This window comes from Trematomus bernacchii, unplaced genomic scaffold, assembly GCF_902827165.1.
Source record: "Trematomus bernacchii unplaced genomic scaffold, fTreBer1.1, whole genome shotgun sequence".
NCBI classification, from domain to species: domain Eukaryota; kingdom Metazoa; phylum Chordata; class Actinopteri; order Perciformes; family Nototheniidae; genus Trematomus; species Trematomus bernacchii.
The window spans coordinates 1,328,231-1,347,314 of NW_022987710.1; the positions used below are offsets into that span (position 1 = coordinate 1,328,231).

Consider the following 19,084-nt stretch of genomic DNA (forward strand, 5'->3'; position numbering starts at 1 on the left):
TAAATGTAGGTTTAACCCTCCTATTGTCTTCGTTTTCCCCCCCTTACTTTGGTGTTCGCGGTCAAATTTGACCGGTCCTGTTTTAACTGCTATTACATTAACACAAAAACTATTAATCATCACCAAATTTCATTTAACACCCTTTCAAACTGTACATATTGTATCAGACTACTGGTATACAGGAAAAACTGCAGTAAATATACAAAGAATAGACACTGAACATGTATTGCGTGTGCCAGGTGTGATCCATGTGGGGGGATGGGCACATACGAGCGGGAAATGTGTCAAATTGTTCTGTGTGTGTGTCTGTGTGTGCCAGGTGTGATTCACATGGGGGGATTGGGCACATACGGGGGGACACACATATATAGTGTGTGTGTGTGTGTGTGTGTGTGTGTGTGTGTGTGTGTGTGTGTGTGTGTGTGTGTGTGTGTGTGTGTGTGTGTGTGTGTGTGTGTGTGTGTGTGTGTGTGTGTGTGTGTGTGTGTGTGTGTGTGTGTGTGTGTGTGTGTGTGTGTGTGTGTGTGTGTGTGTGTGTGTGTGTGTGTGTGTGTGTGTGTGTGTGTGTAGATTCAAAGAGAATGTTCCAAAACACATCATTTACCTCTGACCTGGAGTGTTTTGAGATGAGTTGGTTGCAGAGTGTTGCAGGAATTTTGGTCATCCCTTTAAATATCAGTAAGCAGAGCCATGTCTGTGAAGGTGCCATGTATCAACTGAATTCTGCATATAGTGCAGTAGGATAATCCAGTAAAACTTCCATAATAATCTCACACTGCAGTAAGATATTTCAATAGATACAATATTCTGAAGCGAGAGCTCATGGTGAAATATTCTCTCCAGCTGGTAGATGAAAGTTATTTCTGTGTGATTATAAGAATATTGTGTTGGATTTGAAACCTAAAAGAAGAATTACCATGTTTGATGATGTTTCACCTCTGAGTAAAGCAAAGTAGCATTACCCACACAGACACACACAGAGGTAGCAACCTCAGAGGTGTCAATTGGAATCAAATCCTGACAGGAAGGCTGAAGCGTGACGCTCTCCTGCTGCATTCTGCTGAAGCTCCCATTCCTCAGCTTTCTCTGCCTCCAGGAAATGAACACAACTCGCCTGAATTGCAAAAGTCATTTACATTTTCTCAACAGTGTGTTGGAGGATTTTGGAAAAGGCAAAATAAAGGTTTAGACTCATTTAGTGGATAAACTACAGACAGAAAAAAGGACTTATTTGCTGCTTTCAGTCCCAACAAGTAAAAGCATTTTGAAAAGGCAGTGATCAGAGAGGAAGAATGTCTTAGCATAAACGTCAGCCTGCTGGGATGTATGGAGGAGAGAGTGGGCAGTGGGCATCTATATTTACAGCTCTGACTAACAACTAGCAGGAGATCTCCCTCCACATATTTTCCATCACTTCATCTTCATCAGTACTGCCACTTCCCATAGATTAAGCCTAGATTACAGTAACAAATGTCTTCAGAAACTACATGAACTCAATCTGCCTTTATCAGACAGTGCCGTGCCTGTTCCGCCCATTGATTGGCCTCCAAGGCAAGGCAAGGCAAGGCAAGGCAAGGCAAGGCAAGGCAAGGCAAGGCAAGGCAAGGCAAGGCAAGGCAAGGCAAGGCAAGGCAAGGCAAGGCAAGGCAAGGCAAGGCAAGGCAAGGCAAGGCAAGGCAAGGCAAGGCAAGGCAAGGCAAGGCAAGGCAAGGCAAGGCAAGGCAAGGCAAGTTTATATAGCACCTTTCAACAAGGCAATTCAAGGTGCTTTACAAAAATGAAAGACATTCAGACAAAGGCATTTAAAAACAGTCATTAAAAAGCAAAGATAAAAAATAATAAACATTAAAAGAAAAAAATACATGAATAGAAAGTTACAGTGCAGTTTAAGATATGAATAGTTCACACAGAAGTTCCACTTTACTGATGCCTTTCTTTAAGGTTTCTCCGAACATGAGCTGTGTACGCTTGTATGGCACATACGTCCCGAGCAGCATACACAGAGAAAACCAGCCAGGACAAAGTCCCCAGACACTGATTCCCTGGTGTTACTAGCCCCAAATGTTCATTAACCAAAAACGAACCACAACCGCTCAGTTTCAATTAAAAGCAACGGCAAAAAGAAAAGTCTTCAGCCTGGATTTAAAAGTAGTAAGAGTTGCAGCGGATCGGCAGGTTTCTGAGAGTTTGTTCCAGATATTTGGAGCATAATAACTGAACGCTGCTTTACCATGTTTAGTTCTGACTCTGGGGACAGAAAGCTGACCAGTCCCTGAAGACCTGAGAGATCTGGATGGTTCATAATTTAGCAGTAGATCAGACATGTATTTTGGGCCTAAACCATTCAATGCTTTATAAACCAGCAGCAGTATTTTGAAATCTATTATTTGACACACAGGAAGCCAGTGTAAAGACTTCAGAACAGGAGTGATGTGATCCACTTTCTTAGTGTTAACCTCTTAAGGACGACGGTCCCCCCATTGGACCCCTCCCACCGTTTTTTTTTTCGAGACAATGTCTCAGGGCTTCTTAACATTTATGAAACTATTAATGTGTAGCACCAGATTAACGGGAAGAATCTCAGCTAACTGAAGATATGAACCATTTTTAGCAAAACAAAACACAAGTCTCATAAGAAGAGTCTAAATGACCCCTGAGCGAAAAAATTCTAACGCACTGCGGCACACAATTCAAGATAAAGATACCCTTATTACTTATCGTAGCTGCACATACAATATATCCGATTAAAGCTGAGACTCCACAGATTATTTAGGTATAGTATCATCACTGAGCGATCCGAACTTGCGACAGGGGAAGCAAACACAGACATCACAACACGTACCTTTACGGAGCTTTTATGGCAGATCGTCTCACCGTAGCTGTCAATTAGGTCAAAAGACGTGTTCAATGGCATTAAAACGAAAAAAAAAAATGCTACAACTGTTGATCCATAGGTTAATAATGTATCTGTGCCTTTGAAAAAATTATTTATAATCCATAATTCCATTTTTATGTAAAAATCGGAACGGAAAAGTTAGCTGCTAATGGTAGCCACCAGAGTGTATGCAGCTTCCGGTTTTGGTAACGCGTCACTCTCACTCCTTATTTGTTAAGGTGTTGGTGTGTATATAACTTTCCCTCTATTCCATTGGCTCTAGCGGTTATAAAGAGATTTCATTCATCAACATCGACCAAGGGGGGCCAGAGATAGGTCAAATCCACCCAAATGACCCCAGAAGTGGGGGTTTTTGGCTAAATCTCTCTAAAAAGGTCAAATTTTGTTTTGGATCAATCTTGATACAGGGCAAGGGTGTAACTTTGGTTTGAGAAGTGGAGGGGACACAAAACAGGGGGTCCTCCGCAATGAAATATTTTCTCAATTTAATTCCATTTCCTGCCTTTCTACAAATATATTAGGGACTATAGTGTTAACAAATCCAAGAAAAATGTGTAGTGTATATAATGAGTGTGCACACTTATCTAGTATCCTATCCATGTGAACCTGTTTTATTTGTGATTACCTGACATCCTCTAGGGGGGTCCGGGGGCATGCACCCCGGGAAGATTTGTTTCTTTAAATTGAAGTTGAATGCATCAATCTGGTGCACTTTGAGGGCAACATTAAGAGATTTATGGATACAGCTCTCAACACTCATATGAAACAGAACTGTATATATTTCAATAATCAAAAAGCCATTAGAATATGCTCACAACCAATAACAAATCATTGATAAACTCTCCTATCTTTATCTTACCTAGTCTGCATTCTTTCTTTTTATTTATGCATATTTGACTAATCACTCCCCTTTCAAACTGTGTTTTTTATTTTTGTACTGACCTATAGTACACATTGGAAGGATTTCTTAACTTATTTTATATACAACTATATATTACATAGATGGAAATATTTGTTTACATACTGTAGATGACCAAACCGTTTGAGACCCACTGAGATAACTAGACTAAAGTTTACAACCTAATCCCTCAGAGTCCTTTACCTCACTGAGCTGACGTTATCGCTCTCAGTCCGACAGGAGAGGACTCTCCCTCTCCTTATTGTTGAAACAGCTACTAATCTCCATTAGCTCCGAGCTAGCACCAAATGCTAACAACGTGAAGTCGATCGGATGAACAGGTGACGAGAAAAAGGATGGACAGACTGGGGGGCCTGCTAATCGAACAACCCATTTCAATTAAATAGTGTAACCAATTCAATGATCAATTTACCTTCAGATTGGGAGGCAATTTATTTTTGGGCCGTTTGGAGCTATAGATTCAATAATCAATTTTGAGAATGTTATTATTAATGTTGCACCCCAGGTTAAGTAGTTTTTCTGGAAAAGGATCAACCACAGGCATATGCAAGCTCTTCATTAAGTAGTTAAACCTTTATAAGTAGTCATTCATTTCAAACATATTCCCGAAGGACACTTAGAGTGGCATTTCTATGACAGTTACAGTACAGTCCCATTTTCTTTGTCAACTTGTCCGACTGAAAACCCATTTGAGTTAGTGTGATTCAATATTGGTGAAGCGCCTTAGAGATGGAAAATGTGCCAATAATGTATCCTGCTAACTGCAGCCAGGATGGTTGTGCCACAGCAGTAAGCTCATGCACAAAGCTCAACTATTAGAAAGATGGAGAGAAAATGTTGCTGTAGCAGCAGTAAGTAGAAAAATAAACTGTTGGAAACATTTTCTCTTCATCTCTAAAACGCCTGCCCATATTGTCTGACTCTCTTTTTGATCCGTCAAAGTCCGTTTTTGGGTGAAGCTTTTCAGTGCAGGCAGTTGCCAATGCCGGAATAGCAACTTTCCTGCAGGATATTCTGCATTTGTATCAGGCCTTTACCATGTTCCAAGATATTTAAATTCACCTGCCTTTGTTGAACAGCCAATAGTATTGCTTTCTTTATTACATGATCCATGAACCGCCAAAGCCTAGATTTTCTGAAGTCTGAAAACCAAGAGGAAGAACAGATATCTTGTTTCATCTCAGTCCACTTGAATTATAAAAGACTGCAAGGTTATTATGGAATGTTTGCCCAATATGTCTAAGTAGTATATTGCCTACCTCAGCTTTAATGCCGCCTGTCAGTGAAGGCACCATTTGGACTTTCAGCCAACACAAGCGCTGAGTGACTGACAGCAGCCGCCCACTCAGTCAGTGCAAACACTTTCCAGTGCTTTTTTCTAAAGATGCTTCCCCATTGCTGCGCAGCAGGCGCCCTGACAACCGCCCTGACAACCGCCCTGACGACCGCCTACCTGCCAGGGCGGTCCCCAAATCAGCACTGTGGCTTGGACAGAGCCAGGTGGTTACCACAAGAAGTTCAGCACAGTGATACAAATATATCTGAATAGACCTAATATTATGATCAGACCTGCTTCCTCTCTGCCCTTTAGTCGAATAAAGTAGACATTGAGTTATGTTGAATTTTGTTTACCCCATATGAATAACGCTAATTTTAACTGAGTCGGACTGCTGTCTTTAAGTAAAGTACGTAAATAAGTAACAATTATATAATTCAACTTTATCGTGAACTAATTATATATTACTGAAATGAAGTATGTTATTTAAAAAGGGACTTGTATCTAAAGTGTTAGCAGCAGATTGCCAAAACAGCTGTGTTTTGGTAATAAAATCTTAATTATTTTATTCTTATATTTCATGTGATCACATTCATTGTCAGCAGTATTGTTTAAAATTATGTTCTGTTAATTAAAAAGGGTTAAAGGGGGATGTAAAGCATTGGTTAACACATCGCGCAATATATTCATACTGATCTAAATACAAATAAATGTAAGTAACAAATACAACCATAGACACATATATATTTCTTCCACCCTCCATTTCCCAGGCTTCAAAAACTTCAAAAAATTGTAAAAATGAAATAAAATACATTAAAGCATTATCATTAGATTTGAAAAGGCTGATTTGCCCTTTTGAATATTTCATTATGCATTTATTGGGTCACTTTGTTTATGAACATAACTCTATGTGCAGTACGCCCTGAATGGCAGTAAATGTTGCCACTGATGGAAATCACTGCAGCATATTTCCTGCTCATGAACATCATTAGCAGGAGACAGGGGTGGCTAGGATGACAGGAGTTTATGTGCTCCACCCTTCATTATATCTCTGTTGGAAATTGCAGCTGGCGGTAATGAAACATATTGACAAAGCCTCACTTTAATTGTTGTACTTTAACATACATCATACATTTTCACTGTCATTTTCCGTTTGGTTCTTTTTTTGCGAGTTTTTTTGTTTTACATTAACAATTTAATCTCATTCTACATGTTATTCAATCATTTTTTTAAACTCACTTAATCTTGGTTCTTTCACAGAGAAGAGGTTGTTGCTCCACATTCCTTTAATCAGAACAGAAGTATGAAAAAGGTATTTCTCTTTCAGGCTTTAAACTTTAAAGGAGGACCTCAATGGTCTTTTTAGGTTAAATACAAATAATATAAAAAACATATTGTATGCTGAACAACAAAGGCCAATTTAGCAATTTCTATACCATTATCTGTGGTATTGAAGTGGCCTTGGATAAAGGTGTGAGCTAAAACAACATGAAATGTAATTTAATTGAATGCACCATAACCCTGCAGATGTTGAATGTTATTCATCTTCTTTTATCTTACCTCTTCTAGCATATTTGATAAGTATGCTACTATCAGACTGCACTCTATGTACCTGCTACTAAAACTGGACCTGTTGTGTTCTTTGTTGCCAGGTTTGATCTGTCTGACAGGGACAAGTTCTTTGACAGCAAGACCCGGAGCTCAATAGTAAGTATTGGTTGAAGGTGAAGGGAGACTTTTAGAAACAGTTTTAAATCCAACATGTTGACAGCATGTTTATACCATGTTTGGCACTGCCCCTCTTAGTCATATAGTTGGTTGCTTTGGTCTTAAGACTATTATTTCTTTAGTAGATTAGTCACTTTTAAATGCTTTCTTAATGCTGGCTTATTTCCAAGAAACTTCTGTAAACACAATATTTAAATAGGTGCTTTATCATGCTTCCTTGTGGAAAAACTCAGTTTATTTAATCAACAAAATTATTAGTTGACAAAATCGTATGAATATTATTCGACTTTCTTTTGGCCAATACAGCACTCGTTAATGCATTATTTATTGTAACGTCCACTTTAAGCAGCTGTTTACAAATGTGCTTTCCTGCTCATATCTATCAGTAAAGAACACCCTGTGCTCCCTGGTGTGCACTTTGCTCCAATAGCACCCTTTGCTTCTGTTTGACTCCAGTGAAAAACGAATGCGTTCTGTAAATCTGCGTATACATTTGCAACACTGACATACACCTACACAGCCTCCTGAGACTAATGACTGGGTAATGTGATTGGCTTCTCATTATTGGATGGAGCTCTGCAATCGTTGCAGTCGTTGGCTTTTTAGATCTTTGTGGTTTCAGTATTATATTTGAATAGGATGAAGGATTTTAGTCATGGGACGTCTGCATCTTAAGTTATCAGAGAAACAAGTTGAGCTAACGTTATCGGCAGCAAAACAGCCTAGCAAAAACACAAACCTACTATGAAACTGCTTTATTCAGTGTTTTTACTGGTTTTAATCTCTGGGTCTGTTTAATTTTGAGAAGACAAGACCACCACAGATAATTGGGCTCCAGTCAAAGAACTCCTGAAGGTTTCAAGTCATCACAAAAACTAGCTTAGCGCACGTTAGCAGTTGGCTTTGAGCACCTCAATCCTAGTCCGCTTTACTGCTTCAGAGAAACCCTGATTTTAACATGAAAGTACTTTATTGAGTATTTGTACGGGTTCTTATCACAAGTTCCCTTTGTTTTGGAGATAATTAAACTTCTGCAGATTGTTCGGCTCTAGTAAAAAACTCAGAACCTCAGGACACTGAGGGAATTCAAACAGGGAGAAACTGACTGCAATGACAAACTCCAATGACCCCATGTTACTTCCCGCTGAAATCAAACTCTGTCTTTTGTTATTTTATAAAAAGACAGACCCCTTGTTACAGAACATTTGGTAAATAAGAGTTTTTAATGTTTTCTTGTATTGTTAGGTCTATGAGGTTCTGAAGAGGACGAGATGCACCCGAGCCAAATACTCCATGGGTAAGAGATTCTGCCTGTAGCTCTAATTCAAGAGATACAAATCAATATGCAATTAATGTGGGCTGTTATCATCCGAGTTAGTGTAATTGCCACCACAGAAGAATGCCAGCATATCTCCACAACTAGTGACAGATTCATTCTCCTGAGAGAAGAAACCTATCGAGCGCAGTGACTACAGACCCTTCCTCTGGTGCACGTGTCAAACACAGCCACTTATGTGAAGCTTTATTACACAGTAGTGTTAACTTAAATTAAATAGTAACTGGTGAAGTTATTCAGCCGCACCTGGGTTCAACAGTTCTTGCATGTGTGTTATGAAGTAAAATTCAGTTGGAGAACACAAATACAATAAATATGTTTAGGTCACATTTTGATCAGAAAATGTGGAATACGCAGGGACTGGTGTTTTTTTTAAATACACCTGTCTGTCTTTGTCAAAGCCAAACATTTGGTCAGACGCTCTGAGCTGACTTTCACAATGTAGACAAAATGGCATTTAGAAAATGTATAGGATATCTCTGGTTTGTAACAACTTTTATTTTAGTTTAGTGCCTTCATTCCTATCAGTTTAGAATGTATTTATTTTGGTTGGTTGCAGTTTCATTATTAAGCTCACATTCTTAACATAGTAAAACTGGCAATTTAGGCAAACAGACTAATTTGCCAGAAAAAGTAAAAGAACATGGTATGGGTTAAAATAGGTAAGTTAAATAACTCAAAGGTGCATTTTGGTTTCACAACAAGACATACAAACTGGTCTCATGAGGGGAGTTGTCCCATTTTGAAATATGTCACCTAACTTTTTAATTGCTAGATATTAATATAAATGCAAATATTGGTTGTTTGATGCTGCTAATAAAAACACGTCAGGTCCTTTTTTGGCGAGGACAGGCTGTAAATAAGACCTACATTTAAAAAATAAACTATGTAACTTTAAGGTTGGTTTCCTGCATTCCTAGTACAACACACGTAAAAACTCCATGATGATATTTTAATGTCTTGAATCCTCCCTCTACGTGTATTTCTTTAACATGAAGGCTTAGGTTTGAACTCTCAAGGGGAGTCTACCTTTCTGGGTTTAACGTTTTTGTGAGAGCCTTTCCATTTGTTCTGAAGGAGAAATAAACCTCTTACATTTCTAACTATAGTTTAAAAACGGTAGCTGCTTTTGTGTGTGTGTGTGTGTGTGTGTGTGTGTGTGTGTGTGTGTGTGTGTGTGTGTGTGTGTGTGTGTGTGTGTGTGTGTGTGTGTGTGTGGTGTGTGTGTGTGTGTGTGTGTGTGTGTGTGTGTGTGTGTGTCTCTTCTGCTGGATTATAATCAATTTTTTGGCTTTTTACAGGGATCACCAGTCTACTAGCTAATGCTGTCTATACGTCTGCTTACCCTCTGCATGATGTGAGTTTTTATCTCACAGCCATCTCTGCCTGACCGGCCTGATAAATTGCTGTTTATATACTGAGAGATTTATTCCAATTCATTGAGTTTCTAATATGAAAATCCCCAAAGCTAAATTGACGGTACACTATAATGTATGTAAAATAATCCTAGGTTTCTAATTTATAATTGTGTTTTAAGTGAAAGGCGTTTTTCCATTTCATGCATGATGAACAAAGTGCATTTATGGTTACAGGGAGACATCGAGGGGGTGAATGCAGAAGCAAACGACAGGAAGGTACGTAGAGCAAGTCCACCAGTCAATACATGGAACCAGATGTCACCACGGCAACACCTTCAGTCAATTTACAGATACTCAATCCTCAATCAGTCCTAACGGAAACATAACACCACCTCTTCATTTTCATTAACTTCCAACTTCTCTTCCCCGCACTTTGTCACTCTCTCTCAAACATCACAAATGAGCATAGTGAGGAGGATTTGGAGAAAAACTGCATTCAGCAGCATCATGTTTTTCATCTGATAACGATGACACACAATCTCATGTGAAATACATTTGACTTAAAGAGGACCTATTCTGCTCATTTTCATAATTGTACTTTGTGTCTCTACTGTGACATGTCTCCATGCTTTAATGTTCAAAAAGCTCTTTATTTTTCTCATACTGCCTGTGCTGCAGCACCTATTTTCACCTTCTGAAACCCCCTCTGGAGGGAACACAGGGATTTTAGCCTTTGCAGGCCATTAACATGCACAAAACCTAAAGAACACACTACAGGAAAGATAAAAATGACTTTAGATTAGATTAGATTAGATAGAACTTTATTAATCCCGAAGGAAATTATTTTTGCCAGGTTGCTCCAAAATTACAATACAGATAATACAGATATATCTTAATAAAAGTATACAATATACAAAGTTTTAAAGTAACGTATTACAGTGCCCCAGTAGAGAATAGGTAGCAGCCTGTGACAGTGACAAGTCATTTGGTGACAAGTCATATTGCACATTCAAGTAAAATACTAAATATCAAATACTAAAAGCAACTAGAGAATGCAATTCCTGAAGAAATTGCTAGTGGGAATGCTTTATGCTGAAATGTAATGTGTAAGAAGAAAGTGAATAATTTATATTGAAATGATACGTGAACACTGGGGGCTTGAATGTGTGATGAGAGAAGAAAAGAAAGTAAAAAGGCTTGGAAAAGCAGCAGAATATTTGAACTGTAAACCTTTGAACTAACTTGATGGCGAATGATCTGTCGCCATGCCAACGCCATTTGTTTTGGGCCGTTTGGAGCATTTTCACTGAAGTTATGAGAAAACCGGGTTTCATGGTGAGCATTGTGTTGCCATGGCAACGGCAATTGAAGAAATCTCAAAACTGCCCCGTAGATGTCTTGACGGCTGGACTGTTAGCACACGTGAAGTTTGAGCACTTTTTGAACATTTTCATAGGCGTTACGACAACATTGTGTTTTATGGCGAGGGATGCGTTTCCATGGAAACGGCATATGGTGAGATGTCAGATTTGACGTAGAGCTGTTGAGGCATGGAGAGGTGATATACAGATGAAGATTGTGGGACGACCGGACCGTGTCCATTGGAGCTACAGCAACATCGTGTTTTATGGCGAAGGATGCGTTTCCATGGCAACAGCCTATGGTGAGATCTCAGATTTGGCGTAAAGCTGTTGAGGCATGGACCGGTGATATACAAGCGAAGTTTGGGGGACGATCGGACCGTGTCCATTGGAGTTACAGCGACATCGTGTTTTATGGCGAGGGATGCGTTTCCATGGAAACGGCATATGAAGACACCCCATAATTGACATAGAGCTGTTGAGGGCAGGACCATTAACCATTATCTGAAGTCTGCTGCTGTTTTATGGCGAGGGATGCGTTGCCATAGTAACACCACACTACGTAACATCAGATTTGATGTAGAGCTGTGTTAACCATTATCTGAAGTCTGCTGCTCTGAGCATGTCAGTTGGAGTTATGACATCATCGTGTTCCAAGACACAGGTGTTTATATTTGAGCTGACGTGTCCAGAGATCAAAGGTTTCCATGGTGATGTGCAGTAATCAGGGAGAGGAGAGCATTTTCATTGTTCTGAATGAGAGATAAACCTCTTACATGTGAACGTTTTGTTGAAGAACCGTAACAGATATCGGTGAAATTTCAAAGCGTGAAGCATGTCAAGGAACTTGAGCATCTGAAGTGTACTTTTTGTGTACTTTCGGGTTCATAATGTGGCCTTTTTGGCAGATTAACTAAAGGTGTGCGGCTGCTCTGGTGGGGAAAGATGAGGCTGAACTTACAATGGGGTTTAATGGAGACATGTTGAACGTTTTTGTCACTTCATGCCCTCAAGAGGCATTTTGTTTAATTATTTTGCTTAATTATTATTTTTTTTTTCAGCTACGAGATGTTTTCCTACGTTTGTCATGAAAAATGATGTCTCAGGAGTGTAGGGTTTGGGAATTATGGCAGGTTTAAAAGAAAATATGAAGGCAAAATTAAATCTGTCCTCCACTCTAGCTGTGACATCATGCACTCTAAAATCTGAAGAAGGCCTCTTTACCAAGGTCTGAACAATGTTTAATATCTCTAAAAGTATGAATCAGATTTAAAAGTTGTGTTACACGAATAATGTCAGAAAGATGTGTAACATATTAAAGTTGGAATGAGGTTTCTGAGTGAAAGTATGAAGGAACAGTTAGCAGTTGAAGTCGCATGAAGAGTTTCTCCATTGACTTCCAGGTTAAAAATGTGATGAATTATGGGATGTATCTCTGGAATTATGAAAGTTATGAATGAGAAAAGTAATAGCCATCGATTCCCGACCGAGCTGAACGTTTTGATGTTTGAACGGAGTTTCTGCGATGTGGAATGTGGGAGAAGAAGAGGTGCAAAATAACCTGGCGGAATAATAAAGAATTTTGTGCGTCGAAGAACAAGTAGTTGGAATGCTGTATCAGCATTCCCACTAAACTAATACTAATTGCTAATTTCTCATCGTACTAAATAAAATTAGGTTAAATATTAAAACTGCAAATGTTATGAGATTATGACATTAACCTAATATTGCTCATGGTGTTATAGTTTAATTATCCTTCCTGCAGAAGGAGGAGGAGTTATAAAGTTTGATGGCCACAGGAAGAAAATACCTCCTGTGGCGTTCTGTGGTGCTCCTCGGTGCTCCTCGGTGCTCGCAGTCTACTGCTAAAGGTGCTCTGATAGGCCTCCAGAGTGGCATGCATGGGGTGAGAGTTATTGTCCATGATGCTGAGCAGTTTACTCAGCATCCTCCTCTCTGACACCTCTAGCAAAGGCTCAAGCTCTACTCCCAGGACCGAACCAGCTTTCCTGATGAGCTTATTGAGCCTATTGGCGTCAGTTGCCTTCAGCCTGCTGCCCCAGCACACTAACGCGTACAATATGACGCTTGCTACCACCGAGTCATAGAACATCCGCAGCATGGTTCTGCAGACATTGAAAGATCTGAGTCTCCTTATGAAATACAAATTACTCTGACCTTTCTTGCACACTGCGTCTGTGTTTTTTAGTCCAGTCCAACTTATTGTGTATATAGACGCCCAGGTACTTGTAGTGATCCACGATTTCTACCTCTGTTCCATTGATGGTGACTGGGGTCGGGAGGGTCTTCTGTTTCCTAAAATCCACCACCAACTCCTTGGTTTTTGTGACGTTGAGTTGCAGGTGGTTTAGTTCACACACACTCCTGTACTCAGCCTCCTGATCCCTCTTGATGCAGCCCACGATGGTAGAGTCGTCTGAAAACTTTTCTTATATCCTGCAACCGTTTCCCACCAATCAGGACACGGTATTAATAAAAAAGTTGATTCCTTTCCCTGCCAATCAGGACTGCTTTCAGTTTTATTACCCCGGATACAGGCTTCTAAAAAAATAGATAATTTAACTGACAGACCATAGTGCTAACAGTACAGCATGTGTACCATTCTGAGCCTTGCTCCCACTGTACAATAATAAAATCACCCGGGCAATAAAAAGAAAACCAGAGCTCACGCTGCGTCTGAAGTCATCTCCTCCTCTGCTAACACTCTCCATAATTATACTGTAGGCTGTGTCACTACGGCAACAGCCTAAGAATTCCCCTCTGTTGTTCTCGAGCATCAGAAAAGCTCTAGCACGGTGCTTTCAAGTGCCTCCACATCAGCGTACTTTTATAGTGTTTTTAGGAAATGGGTTCCTCGGATGTAGGAATGAGTTGTTGAGTCTCAGTGATCTGTGAAGGCTCCTGCTGTGATTAAAAGCCTTCATTTGCTGCTCTGCCTGCGAATGGAGAGTGATTGTGTGTGAAAAAGCTGTGATTTATTGCCTCAGAGTAGTAGGATCACAGCACACACTCAGTACGCTGTTTGATAATCACTGTAAAGGCCCTATTATACTGTACATAAAGAGATTTGCATATAAATGACACTGGGACACACACACAAACACACATACAGTACAAACACATACACATGTTTCAGTGTTGTTTTATTAATCATGAGCATTTGGTCCGATATTTTAGAACACACTAATCACACAACGTTGTGAATCCTATTTGACTTAAATTATTAATACAATAAATAATAATGTGCTTATATGGACAGTGTGATTTTACTGTAACCTAATTCCCCAAACTTAACTATACTAAAACCAAAAATGGGGAAAATGTAGCTTGAATTGACCATTTACAGAATCATTTGCTGTTCAGGTGGATATGAGTATCCACTGAGGTGCTACTTGGTTTACGTGAATGACGCAAACTTTTGCTTGTTAGATGAATATAAAGTCAGATACTAAAGTTTCAAATTGGACACTCATTCCATTTATTTTCCATTCATGCTATCTATTCATTTCCATCCGACTCCCTCACCGTAAAAAAAATGACACTTAGAAACAGAATAACTTCGACAGCCAACTTTACCTCAGCGATTGTACGTGTATACCGTGTTTTTGTGTGTGTGCTCAGGTGTGTGGTCAAAAACAGCTTTGGCCATCCGGCGTAACTTGAATCAACAAACATTGGTTCCTACCTTTATACCCAGATCGCTAATTGGCTCCTTCACTACTTATTAAATAAATCAATGATTTGATAGAATTATAGAATAGAATCGGAGGATGAAACCTTCTCTGATGGTCACACATACATGCACACTGCACACACTGTGACATTTGGTCTCTGCATTTCACCCATCCTAGTACTAGGAGCAGTGGGCTGACATTTGTGTCAGCCCACTGACAGTCAGTTAAATCCAGTGTTCTGGATTTGGCTGACAATGTTGATTTTAAAATGTTATTGAATTAACAATTACAATTATCACCAACAAATGGTCTGTTCCACTGCAGACCTACGGCTGGAACTGAGGTGACAGCAACGTAACTCAAAGTGACAGCAGCTCTGATCAAGGTTTTCTGAATCTGTCCACGTCTGTTCACCTTTTCTTCTACATTATTTAGTCTTTAAACACTGCCAGAGCCCTTCTCCTCTGTCTCCCCCTTACAACACGATTACAAAGTGTTTTCTGATAGAGAAACCCTAACATTAAACTGATCAGACTTCTTTCTGCGGATTGATATGGCTCACATGGTCCCTGATAAGAGTGTCTTTAGTAATGGTCTGAATCCATTGAACCACCAATTACAAAATTAAAAACGCAGGTTCTCCAAACTTTAATGAATAAAGATTTATCTGAGGCTTTCCAAGAAACACAACCTATACAGTACAACCATTTGTTGTAACTAAAGCAAGTTGCTTAGGAGGTTAACATCTCGATTAAACTATACTAGTTTGGACTAGACTGTAGGAGCATTTCCATTACATGTCATTTGTTAGACGCTTTTATCCGAAGCGACTTACAGACATTCAGTACTGAGGACAATCCCCACAGGAGCACCCTGGGTGTCTCAGGGACACAACGACATGCTGACTGCAGTGGGACTCAAACTTGCTACCCCCTGATTCAAAGTCCAGCACTCTATCCACTGAGCCACAGCCTCAGCATTTCCACTGGGGGATCGACATGTCCTCAAAATTCAATCTTTTAGAGAGATTTTCAGTCTTGAACAGTGTCCATGATCCAGATAAGAGATGCTTTAAATTAAACATTTAAAAGCTCATCTGAGTCACCTTGATTTATAAGTGCAATACTTTTTTCAAATAACAGCAGCATGTGCTCTAAGCAGTTATTAATGCTAATGAATGCAATCCAATAATACCTAGCATTGCATTGTAAATGTCCTTGATGTTACCTGTGGTGAGAATGTCTGCTGGTCCAAAGTTTGCTTCACATTAGCAACATGACAGAAGTCCCTGTTGGGTTGGAATATGGTCTCTGTTGAAGTTAATGGTTTCAGGTTTCAGCCTGCAGGTTTGTTTTTGATTACAATCGATTTTTGTTGTCACGCAGCAGCTCCTTTGGATGTGTGAGCAGATAACTGAGGAGGTCTCAGTGTGCAGCTCGGCACTGCTGCCTGAGAAGCATATGTTACTATGAATATGCTGCATCAGTGGATTTGTATGAAATATGCAAATATGATTACATTTTAATGTATATCATTAGTGCTCCTTGCTGTGATACACATAGAGTATAATACATCTTCAAGGTAAAGCCAGCGGGCGAATCATATCTGACGAAGCAATAAATAGTGGGATGATGAATTTGTTTAGTATATTCACCATCATTTAAATTTCCACACCACTGATTACATCATTTCAAAAACAGTCAATGGAATCACGTCATCCATCCAATCACAATTCTATTCTTCTTAAATACATTTCTGGTATTGATTTTTATTTATCTGGTTTACAGCAGTATGAAACCCAAAAAGAGATGTTTTCGTTTGCAATAAACGGATCAAAACTATGCAGAAATAACTATATAAAGGTGCTGGATTTTTTTTTAACCTCGTCATGCTTTTTCAGGTCTGTTATCAAAAAAAAAGAAACTTTGAAAAAGACTGTATTCTGAATTGAGTTCTGTATGGCTGTGCTAACATCATAGCCGCTCAAAATAAAGTCACCTGAACTAGGATGAATACAGCCCCAAGTTATTGTTCATGAAAAGAGATATCTACATACTGTAGTTTAGTCGGGGAAAGCAGGACGTTTAAAGTTGTCACTATGGGCTTTGGGAAATCATGGATATTCTCCACTTATTGGTGACATTTTATAAATAATAATTACCAGGTACTCTCCGTTCTTCTTAAATGCTTTGAAAAATAAATGAGAGGGACACTGTTTTGCAACCAGTAAATATGGAGGAAGTATTTTGTTAGCTTTCAACAGCCAACTTGCTCAAGTGTGATATATATAAAATTGTTCAGATAATGGCCGGTAATATATAATTGAATATGAACGTTATTACAGTAATGATTGACTCTTCTCTTCCCAGCTGCTTTACGAGGAGTGGGCCAGCTACAGCGTCTTCTACAAGTACCAGCCCATCGGACTCATAAGGTCAGATCAATAGCAATGAGCTTTGTCACACATCAGAGGAATTACAGACACATTTGCAGGAATTATATGTATTGCTTTCACAGCTGCATGAACTGCCTCCAGCCGCCTGCGGGCAGGAAGGACGGAGGAAGACTCTGAATCAGATCGAAGCTCCGCTGAAGCTCTCTCACAGTCAGGGCTGAGCGCAGAGCTCTCCAGGAAAAAGACTGAATCTGAGCAGCTCACTCTGCTTAGGGACTTTAATCATGTCTTTTAAAGACTGTCATGTCAGCGTAGGATGAACTGGTTTGAGAGATGAATGCAGTTGGTAGAGGATGTCAAAAATATTTACAACAACTAAAGACAGCAGGATGGGATGTTTCCTGCTTTATTATTTATAAAAAATGGAACATCCGTGATAATGTCTATCATGATCTCATTTGTGAAGGGGTTATGGTTATGGACAGTGATGTATTCATGTTGTAATGTAGGATATTTCACCTATGGTGTGTCCTTCCACAGGAAGTATTTTGGGGAGAAGGTGGGACTATATTTCGCCTGGTTAGGAGTCTACACACAGATGCTGATCCCTGCAGCCATCGTCGGAGTCATCGTGTTCCTCTACGGCTGTGCCACTGTCGATGATAACATACCGAGGTACACACACACACACACACACACACACACACACACACACACACACACACACACACACACACACACACACACACACACACACACACACACACACACACACACACACACACACACACACACACACACACACACACACACACACTCAGCAGGATTTTCAATACAGAGTTGCTTTTCATGCCTACTCAATCATTTTTTAAGGTAGGATGGGTGTTGTGATCAAATTTCTACTACTGTATGAATCTTTATAATCATGTTTTTCTTTTGTAGAGAATGTATTTGCAAAAGAAGCCAGAAAGCTCAAATGTTAAAATATTTCCTAAATCTTAGTTAATAAGGTTAAAGACATGGATAGACACAAGGAGGTAACTCAAAGAGTGCAGATTATGTCACAATGTTAAAACAAATTAAAATAAATAATGTTTCTTATTGCACAGAGATTTAGATTGACCAAAAAGGGGAGTAGGAGCACATGTTGCCATGTTGACTCACAAGGTGAACAAATACCAGCCACACTCTGTTGTAACCAGACTGGGAACTTATAAATAGAACATTTGATGACATCTTTCAGATGGAAGGCGATACTTGGTGCTATGGACGCCTTTCAGAAGCCACCAAAAAGTGTTGATTGTTCATACCCAGCTCTGAAATAAAAACAAAAATAAAATGAGACACTACATTAAGGTACATATCCAAAATGATTTCTCATGTCGTTGTTAAAGTTGTATTTACTCCTAAAGGTTTTATTTATTGACTGGCTGGCTCTCCAAATGGCAAGCTAGCTAAATGTTATTAAAATACTATGCCAGTGTAAAAGGAGATGCTAACCACTGCTCCACATGGAGTTCAAACTAAGTTCGTTTTGCTGAAAAAAGGAAAGTGAGCTTATTATTGAGTGCAAAATGCTATACAGCATTTTCCTAAAACAAGTAAGCAAAGTTGCTTCACCTGTTGGCGGTACAGTATAAGTAAAACGGTTAGCATTGTACGTGAATCTAGTGTAGTATTGTTTTATAATATGCAGAAACTGAATATAACTAACTTGTGTTTGGCCTCTTTAGCACATTGTGAAAAAAACACACTTTTAACAACTATTGGTTTAGAAACTCCACATCAGACCCAATAGAATAAAGGAGGTCTCTTCCACTGTGCAGCCTGATGGTAGACGGCAGGATTAGCCCACACCCTGACTCCACCTGGTTACATAAACACACTTTGAAGCTTTGGGTTTATTGCAACACCGCATCATTACACACTTTACATTTGCACCGTATCAATTCTTGTTTAGGAACATGAGGATAAAGTATGTTAAATGAGGCAATAATGGGCAGTGATGAAGGACTACATTTCAAATGTAATCACATATACTAAACAATAGATTTGGGTTTTAACAATTATACTTGTGCAATATCCCAACCTCTGCCATTTACATGGATTTAATGATTTCT

At 39.4% G+C, this 19,084-nt stretch overlaps 1 protein-coding gene across 3 annotated transcripts in view; it reads left to right on the forward strand.

The window, feature by feature from the left end:
• The window catches only part of ano1a (anoctamin 1, calcium activated chloride channel a), a 77,395-nt gene that overhangs the window by 29,730 nt on the left and 28,581 nt on the right, over positions 1-19,084 (forward strand). For all 3 annotated transcript variants that reach the window (XM_034140937.1, XM_034140936.1, XM_034140938.1), the window contains 6 exons: positions 6,744-6,798; positions 8,065-8,116; positions 9,457-9,512; positions 9,748-9,789; positions 16,939-17,003; positions 17,505-17,639. In XM_034140937.1, the coding sequence (XP_033996828.1) occupies positions 6,744-6,798; positions 8,065-8,116; positions 9,457-9,512; positions 9,748-9,789; positions 16,939-17,003; positions 17,505-17,639 (405 nt within the window). The remainder of the gene's footprint in view (positions 1-6,743; positions 6,799-8,064; positions 8,117-9,456; positions 9,513-9,747; positions 9,790-16,938; positions 17,004-17,504; positions 17,640-19,084) is intronic.